At 38.6% G+C, this 9968-nt stretch overlaps 1 protein-coding gene across 1 annotated transcript in view; it reads right to left on the bottom strand.

The window, feature by feature from the left end:
- The window catches only part of crb2a (crumbs cell polarity complex component 2a), a 51027-nt gene that overhangs the window by 19192 nt on the left and 21867 nt on the right, over positions 1-9968 (bottom strand). Inside the window, exons 2-5 of the mRNA XM_005753075.1 lie at positions 5598-6290; positions 3423-3618; positions 604-743; positions 143-313 (exon numbers count right to left, since the gene is read on the bottom strand). Coding sequence (XP_005753132.1) covers positions 143-313; positions 604-743; positions 3423-3618; positions 5598-6290 — 1200 coding nt within the window. The remainder of the gene's footprint in view (positions 1-142; positions 314-603; positions 744-3422; positions 3619-5597; positions 6291-9968) is intronic.

Below are 9968 nucleotides of genomic sequence, written 5' to 3'. Positions count from 1 at the left end.
TCTATCTATCTATCTATCTATCTATCTATCTATCTATCTATCTATCTATCTATCTATCTATCTATCTATCTATCTATCTATCTATCTATCTGTACGATAGATAGATAATTCTTTGTTCACTGATTCCTTTACTTTTATTGACCTGCAAATCCCGACTGACACTGGCAAATATATCCAGCTGCATCTGCAAAGCTCAGCTCCCAGTCTAGCTCCCAGTGAGATGCATCAGAGCGTTCAAAACACTCCCCATTGTTCTCACAGGGCTGATCAGCACACTCATCTATATCAGCTTCACAGTTTGGTCCTTCATAACCTAGAGAGAAAAAAAGGTGTGCGTCACACACTGAAAATATTTAAAAAACAAACACACACAAAAAAAACATGACTCTGATTTTGTGAAGTGCAACTCTGATTTCTTCTGTAGGCAATTCCAGTATCTCATTGTGGTTTGGTTAAAAAACACACAAAAACAACAACAACAACAACAACAACAACAACAGATGGGGGTGTTATTAGAGAGAATCGTGAACATCAGAGGCATTCACAGTTTGTACTCTTGTGTCTGGGACAGAAATGTTTGGATTGGAGCTTGTAGATCAGTACCTTGCCAGCAAAGACAGGTGTATTCTTTGACTCCTTCTTGACAAGTACCACCATGCTGGCAGGGATCAGACATACATTCAGGAATATCTATCTCACAGTGATTGCCCTCATATCCTGTATCAGAGCAGTCACATGCATAGCTGTAAAAGACACAAGGATATCAACATTTAGAGAGCGTGGAACAAACAAACAAAAAAAACAGTTGTTATGTCTAAACACATATTTGATAGTGAATTATATAGGCAGATTGACGGCATTTTTGTCTTAAGAGAATAACAATATTATTGAGCTTATAGAGCTAAGTGGAAGTTAATGACATAAAAAAGTAATTTGAGGTCATGGAAATTCATTATCTGATCTGAAGCAACTTAAGCAGAAATTATTAAAGTTTTAATTGTGTTACATTTAAGATGCATTACATTTAGTTACATCACATAAGTATTGTAATGTTTATAGCTAACTTGCAATAGATGAATGCTGAATATCTTTGACAGCTATAATGTAACAATTTCTATCGTGAGGTAGCCCAGCATTTAAAATAAATATATAAAATAAGCATATGAGCATGGTGAATGTGGTTAAAAGGGTATTCTATACATTAGTGCAGTAGCTATGATAATAGAAACAATGATAATGACATTACTAACATGACAAAATTAAATGAGCCTTACAAGGACTAAAATGATAAATACTGCACATTGGAAGCCCAGAGTTTTACATCATTTTATAATGTAAGCCCGCAATCTGAGGCAAAGTGCTCTCATGGGGTGATACGGTAGTATAAACTCATAAAGATAAGAGGGGTCTGATTATTGAAGACCTTATATTTGAGGATCAGGATTGTAAGTTTGATTCTGGATTTGACAGGGAGCCAATGAAGAGTAGCCAATATAGGAGGAATATACTCTCTCTTTCTAGTCCCTGATATACACACTGAAGGACATATCCTGGTCAAAAACAACTCCAAGATTCCTCACAGTGTTACTGGAGGCCAAGCAAATACCATCCACAGTAAGCATCTGGTTAGATACCATATTCTAAGATTTTAGCGCTGAATACAATAACCTCAATTTTATTTGAATTAAGAGGCAGGAAATTAGAGCCTGTAGTTTAACTGATTGGTGTGTATTATCTGGCTTCATGGATCGATAAAGTTGGGTATTATCTGCATAGCAGTGAAAATGTATGTTATGCATTTTAAATGATACTGCCTAAGGGAAGCATGTATAAATGGTCCACAGAACCCTGTGGAATTCCATAATTAACCTTAGTGTGTAAAGAGGACTCTCCATTTACATGAACAAATTGGAGTCTATTAGATAGATATGATTCAAAGTACTGCAGCACAGCAGCTTACAAGACCTACTGTATACTCAAATAGCTGCCATAAAATATTACAGCCAACAGTATCGAACTGAGCACTGATGCTTAGCAGGAGAAGCCTGAGATTCAATTCAATTCAATTCAATTTTATTTTATTTTATTCATATAGCACCAAATTACAACAACAGTTGTCTCAAGGCGCTTTATATTGTAAGGTAGACCCTACAATAATACATACAGGGAAAACCCCAACAATCGTATGACCCCCTATGAGCAAGCACTTTGGTGACAGTGGGAAGGAAAAACTCCCTTTTAACAGGAAGAAACCTCTGGCAGAACCAGGCTCAGGGAGGGTCGGCCATCTGCTGCGACCGGTTAGGGTGAGAGAAGGAAGACAGGATAAAAGACATGCTGTGGAAGAGAGCCACACAGATGAGTCCACTGTCAGAGGCAACTAGTACTGTTTCTGTACTGTGATGAGCTCTGAAACCTGAATGAAACTCTTCAGCTCTTCTTAGATGTGTTCACTATGTTCATTATCCATTTTGGATTATCCATAACACTGGATAGAGATCATACAAAGCCAGGCTGCATCAGGCTATCCACAGACCGCCCATTCCCAGTTTACTCCTCATTAGTTTGTGTGGCTTTCACCACACAAACCTGAAGTCTGTTTTACCAAAACAAAAAACAACACAAAAACATCCACATGGGAACATGGAATGGAAAAACACTGGACCATGTCTACACTGAAGTCTACCCAGCCCCCATCTCAGAGAGTCATGGACTAGGTTTTTTTTTTCGATTCCCTCCCCTCTAGCACGCTCGGGGTCAATAAAGCACACACAGAAAGACTGAAAAAGAGCTTCTTTCCAAGGGCTGTGAAAGCTCTGATTGAAGATTGAGCTGGACTGGCAAATTGCACCTTACACCCACACGTCAAATTCATTGGACATTCACATGAGCCATAATTTGTCTGATATTTATTATTATTTTTCTTTTCATAATTGCACTATTGAACTCAAACTACTTAGTAATAGTCAATTTAGTACCTCCTATTTCTTGTTTTCTTTTTATATCATTTATTCTATATGCTGCTTTGAAAAAGACTGCCATCAAAGAGTTTTGCTGAACAAAATTGCACAATGGCAATAAAGAGCCTATCTAAAATAAGGTACAAGGATTTTTTAAAAATATGTTAAGTTATTATGATTATTATGTCTATTTTTCATGTTCAAAAAAGCACACATTATAGTATATGATATTACTGCTTTCCACATGTTTAAACTGTATGTTGTGTATTAACAGCCTCCTGCACAAATCAAACTCTTGCACAAATCATTAGTGTTGACTGAGAGAATTAGTGTGACTACTCGACTACTGCCTTTAGTGGGTGTGATCAGCTCCTTAAAACAGTAACCTGGTAGCTTTCTAGTATCTGTCTTTAGTATTTCATGGTCTATGCTATTGTGACAGCTACAGATGGACTGGCCTACCTGTTAATCATATCATGACAGACTGCACTGTTCTGACAGGGCATACTGGCACACTCATCAACATCAACTTCACAGTGGATGCCACCAAATCCAGGTAGACACTCACAAGAGTACATTCCTATGAGGTCATGACAATCGGCTCCGTTGCGACAGGGATTTGACTCACATTCATCTATTTCAGTCTCACAGTTGACTCCTGGAAGAGAAGGGGGGAGTCAAGCAAAGGAGATAAATCAAAGCGATGAAAGAATAATAAGTTGTCATGTCAAGAAAACAAAGCACAATCAACTACCCATTGAGATCAGCGACCATCAACATTAGTGTGCCTATTCTCGTCTTCAGATACCCTTGATGATTAAAAGCTTCTGGTAAAATCCTTAAACAAACTAATTGAATGAGAGATGAATCTAACCTAAATGCTTAAAATACTCTCTGTGCGGCTGTGCCCAGTTTATCAACGACAAACAAAACAATAGAATTAGCAGAAGCAGAAATGCTTCTATGATGTGAGCGAGCACCGGTCTTCCTACTGATGCATTCTTAGTGAAAATGAGTGTGTGATATGAAACAAAAATTTTCTAAGCAAATCATCAAATCAACCAGTTTCTGTTCAGACCACAATTAGTGGTAACATATACTGTTGAAATACATATTTTGGAAGTTTATTTGTCAGCGCATTAACAATGTGGAGGTTCTTTCATTTTTCCACTTTTTCACAATACATTGTGTAATTAAAAAGGTAATCCCCGTGGTCCATTGATTTAAGGTAGCACCTTGCTGCAGTTATGTAGAAAACATAAAGACTCTTTAGCTTCTGCACAACTGAAGAGTTAATATATTTATAAAGACCCTGCAAACTTTCTGTGAAATTGGGAGCAAATATACAATGAACCAGTGCAAAAATCTCAGAAGAAATTTGGAAAGCAGGTTAACTTCCTACTTCTAAATTCAAATAACCCTGAGATTTTTGTACTCAGTCCTAAAAATCTTGGTTAAACATACCGGTAGTATTTAACCAGATACTTACTCTGGATGGCATTACCTTGGCCTCCAGTAACACTCTTGGAGTTGTATTGGACCAGGATATGTCTTTTAACGCACATATTAAACAAATATGTAGGACTGCTTTCTTCCACTTGCACAATATCTCTAAAATTAGAAATGTTGTGTCTCAGAGTGATACTGAAAAAGTAGTTCATGCATTTATCACTTCATGTCTGGAATGAAGCCTTGAGTTGCCTTGAGTTGATTAGACTCGATGGAGAGCATATTCCTCCCAAACTGGCTTTGCTTCATTGGCTCCCAGTTAAATCCAGAATCAAATTCAAAATCCTCCTCATCACATACAAGGTCTTAAATAATCAGGCCCCATCATCTCAGACTGCTGGCTGTTGGCTTTTTACTTCCACCTGTCACCAACTGCTTGTTCATCTGTTTTTGTTTGTTTGTTTTTATTTATTTATTTTTTTACTGTTGTTGCTTTCTCTGTATTATTACTACTATGGAAGTCTTGCCTATGTGAGACTTTGGTTCACATTGCCTAAAAGTGGTAGGAATACAAAGTAAATGACATCCCAACCTGTAGCTGGAAGCACATAATACATTTCAGTTTGATGAATAATTTCTAAAAATGAACGTCTGTTTTATGTGAGAGAGCACTCCTTGGGAACTCCTAGCGTAGATGTTGCCTCTGCCTATACTTGGATTAACTTTGGTTAAGGTGGGCTCATGAATTTAAGTCTGTTTGGTGATTATCTTTTAACAATTCCATATCTCAGTTTGCTGAGTGCGTTTTCAGATATTCTGGTCATATTCTTTGTTACAAATTGCCTGCTCATTTGAGAGCCATTACAACTCTGTGTACGTTCAAAAACATGCTCAAAACCTTTCATGCATACACTTAATTGCTACTGTTTTGTTTTGTGGTGCTTTGTTGTTTTGCTGTTTTCATTGCATCAAGGCACTGTAAACCTTTGCAGGTTCTTATGTCTTTATTTTCTCTGTTAACCACATTGAGTTTTCATATCATGAAATGTGCCATTTAAATAAATTGTAATTGGCCTTAGCCACTTTAGTATTAGTATAGTTTTAGGCCTTTTTAGAAATATATGCCTATAACGTAATATGGACACAGTTTTCCTCTTTGATGTGTGTGTATGCAACTTTTGAATGTACCTTTAAAGCCCATCAGGCACTCACACTTATAGTGGTCCTTCTCATTAATGCAAGTGGCGTTGTTCTCACAGGGTCTTGAAGCACACTCATTGATATCAATTTCACAGTTATAGCCCTGAAAACCTGGGACACAGAAGCAGTGAAATTCTCCCACTCCATCTATACAGATGGCACCATTCTGACAGGGCTCTGATGAACACTCATTTATATCTTCCTCACAGGTCTTTCCCTCAAACCCAGGTGCACAATGGCATTCGAACCCTTCAGGTTGTAATAAACACGTTCCATTGTTCTTGCAGGGTTCATCAATGCAGTCGGTTACAGGTGTCCTGCAGTCTCGTCCTCCATACCCAGGTGGACACCTGCAGAAGTAGCCATTCAGTTGGTCTACACACAGAGAACGAGGCTCGAAACAAGGATTGCTCTGACACTCATCCACCTCCTCTGTGCAGTTATCTCCTGTCAGTCCATCTGGACAGATGCAGTGGTACTCTGTGGTGCCAGGAACACTACTGCAGTCCTCGCACGGAGCAAAAGAGCAGGCGTCATAGAGTTCATCACAGTTTTTGCCCATGTACCTCACCCAGTCTCTGGCACAAATACAGGCATAATCATCCATTGTGTCCACACAGGTAGCACCATTTTGGCAGGGTGCAGACAAGCATCTGTCTGCTGTGGCTGTGCAGAATGTTCCTGTGAGAAAAAAAGGAAATACATTGAGTTAATGTCTCTGTTTAAACATTTAATATGTCTTCTATGTTCTATTGCAGCGGTCCCCAACCTTTTTTGCGCCACGGACCAGTTTATGCCCGACAATATTTTCATGGACCGGCCTTTAAGGTGTCGCGGATAAATACAACAAAATAAACTAGTACCAGTACCGAAAAAAAGAAGATTTATACACGTGAAAAGACCAAGGAAAACCGAGTAAATGATAAAAACGATAACAAAATAACGCTGAAAACCGATAAAAACCCTGAAAACTATACATTTCACACCTGAGCCTCAACTCTCGCAGCCCGGTACCAAACGACTCACGGACCGGTACCGGTCCGAGGCCCGGGGGTTGGGGACTGCTGTTCTATTGGGTATAAAACATGGATTTATGAGATTTGAAAGTCATTGTATTCTCTTTTACATTTTACATAGCTTCCCAACTTCATTGGAATTGGGTTTATTTCCAGGCTGGCTGTGTAGAGCAGATCATTTTCTAGGTTTCTGTGTTAAAGGTTGGTGGGTCGATCCCTCGCTGCTCCAGTCTACATGTGAAAGGACTCTTGAACAAAATACTGAACCCCAAGTTGCTCTGGATGTGTTCATTGGAGCATGAATATTAGTAAAGAAGAAGTGAGTGAAAAAGAAGAGGAAGAATATGCTGTATCTAATTGCTAAAAAGACTCTCAATATCTTTTACTTCATTCCAGGCTAATATATCCAATTTTATTATCCTATTAGAATACTGATGCATTAGTATATAGTATTTTAGTACTTATTTGTGTTTTTTCATCCATCATAATAGATATAAACTTGGACAGCCTTTATAAAATCTGTCAGATTGTCTCTTTTCAGTTTAAACCTTTCCGAGCATACATATAGCTCCGTGGTCAAATCACTCCCTTTCCTAGTCCCTTTCATTCAGCATATTACTGCCACCTCCTCTGTATTCTCAAAGTCTTGTTACAAAGATGACCTATACAAAGATGAGTAACTGGAGTGTGTGGCAGACATGACAGCTCTCGATCAGAGCGTAGGAGAAAAACTATATGTTTGTCCACTGTACAGATTTCCTGCAATGTAAAGTGTTACGTTTTGTTAAGTCTTGGTTTTTTTTGATAAACTCCTCATAATTTACTGTTGTTTTTTTTTTTGTTTTTGTTTTTGTTTTTAAATTTTATGATGACAAAGTTGTGTAAATGTGTAAATCTTGATTCAAATTTCTTTTTGCTTTTAAGTTCAAATATCCCCTACCACTCCACATCAGTCAAGACCTTGTGTTTCTCTGCATGTTTAGTCTCAAAATGGCAATTTTAATTGTAATCTAGACAGACTTGACAATTTTTACAAAGTCACAAGCAAAGGAAGATCAAAAAATGGCCCATGTCTAAACAAGGATGGTTTATTCATCAAAATTATTAAATTAAATAACTTTTTTGGGTTTTTTTTTTTTGTAAAAAAGAACATGTTCACAGGAGCAGAACGGTAGCCCAATATCACAAAGAATCGTCACATGATATCAAACAGAAGCTGTCAAATCAGTTCTCTTGAGCAGGCAATCATGATGAAGCAGTTCATTTTGATTCAGGCTGGTCTTAATATTTCTGGCCACCAGATGCCACCATAGAGGGCTGTGTTGAAAAGCTTCAAGTAGCACCTCTACTAGTAGATCTAGTAGATCCTTCTTCAATACAATCTTCAGTAAGTTTCATTTGGCCATTGACCATAACTAATGGGAACTAAAACCTACACTGTAACTGCCAATTTAAGGCAGATATGCAGTATCTAAATATCAGTCCATATTTCACATTTGTGGGTATCTAGGGAAAATGGCTGGGCAAGTACAGTGAATTCTTTCAATAGATATTAATGTGTGCCCTCATCAGCCAGTGCTACTAGGTCTCAGTAGAATCAGTTCACATTCCTTTTAAATAGGCCACTCTCAACACACTATCCAAAATACCCCAGTCTACCTCCCGGTCCCCAGTTCTTTGATCGGTGTTATGGTTCCAAATTCTCACTGGAGTGGAAGATATTAGAAGTGACTGAGTTGCAGAGGAGAGGAATGTGGGAGCAGAGTGACAGTGTAAAAGAAAAGAGAGATAAATAATAAAAGTAAAGAAACATGGTTATGATTACAAATTGTCTGCATTTTTTCTGTTACAAAATTCTGTTACAAAATAGAAAGTAATCAAGCCAAAAGATTATACGTGTTATTCTTTCTTTTTGCTCTTATATGCAGTTTATGTTCCCAGTTTTCATCATAGTGAAAAGTGGCATACACAAGTTGCAATTGTGTATAAATTTATTAGACCACCACCCAATGTAATGTTTATGCCACAGGTACCCTAAGCTAACAATACTGGTAATTAACGAAATCATTTTTGGTTATTCAACATTAATTTGTGATTTATCAAACATTTAAAATTTGTTTTATGTCTAAAACATGGAAGTGTGACAAATGTGCAAAAATATAAGAAATAAGGATCAATGACTGTAAATATACTATGCCACAAATCTTAACTTCCATCATTATAAAATCATAGACCACAAAACCTCAACCTGGGACTACATCACCTACAGTGCTGTTTTGTTTTCTTCTTTACACCATGTCAAATCATACTGTGAACTTTTTAGAACTAGAGCATTTAGTCTGCACATCTTTATTTTTTAAAAGCCTACTGAGTTCTCTATTCTATATCTGTGTCTGACTTCTTGTCTTCCATAACTGCTCTGTGCAAAGCTTGAGATTTAGAATCTCAAATGCTGTTATCTTCAGTGACAGCAGGTGTAGCAAAGTTAGAAAGTGATGCAGTCAGATCAGGTAAATTTTTAAAGTCCAAGGAACAGATTAAACATGTACAAAGGAGAATTTATACAAGTTGGAGAGGTCTCTTGGAGGCATTCCTGAACAACCACAAATTCCAAGTTCAAACATCACATAAATCAGTTCAAATAGTTTTTCTGGATGTATGACTTTGAGATAGGTCTGGGGAAGGATGAGGAGAAAATGGTTTGGAAATTCAAGAATAACCTAGGAACCACCAAGCTCAAGCCTACCGTGAATTGGAAACTGCCAGAACACCAGTATCACTGACACTGTGCCCAGTGAAGCAAGTTTTACATCACTGTGGACTAACTGAAATCATAGTAGAACAGTGATATCAAATGATTGCTCACAGCCAGAGACACTACCTTTAAATAAGAAGACATCTCAGCTTATGGGACTACCAGAGCAGACTTGAGAAAAGCTAAAAGAAATTAAATAAAAATAAAAATAACTACATGCTAGGATTGGTCTGCTGGAGGGTCAGTGAGACCGCTCCAGCCTTCATCAGCTTCGTCTGCCTTCGCTTCAGCCATCCGCCTTCGCTGAAGCGTCCGAGGGACCGCTCCAGCCTTCATCCGCCTCTGCTGGAGGGTCCGGGGGACCGCACCAGCCTTCGTCGTCTGCTGGAAGGTCCGTGGGACCGCTCCAGCCTCCATCAGCTTCGTCTGCCTTCATCCGCCTTCGATGGGGGGAGGGTCAGTGAGACCGCTCCAGCCTTCATCCGCCTTCACTGGAGGGTCCGAGGGACCGCTCCAGCCTTCATCCGCCTTCGCTGGAGGGTCTGGGGGACCGCTCCAGCCTTCGTCGTCTGCTGGAGGGTCGGTGGG

Source organism: Pundamilia nyererei, unplaced genomic scaffold, assembly GCF_000239375.1.
Source record: "Pundamilia nyererei isolate P.nyererei 1_Seehausen unplaced genomic scaffold, PunNye1.0 scaffold00398, whole genome shotgun sequence".
Lineage (NCBI taxonomy): Eukaryota > Metazoa > Chordata > Actinopteri > Cichliformes > Cichlidae > Pundamilia > Pundamilia nyererei.
Note: the sequence above shows the minus strand (reverse complement) of the source record. Positions and strands in the feature narration are given on the sequence as shown.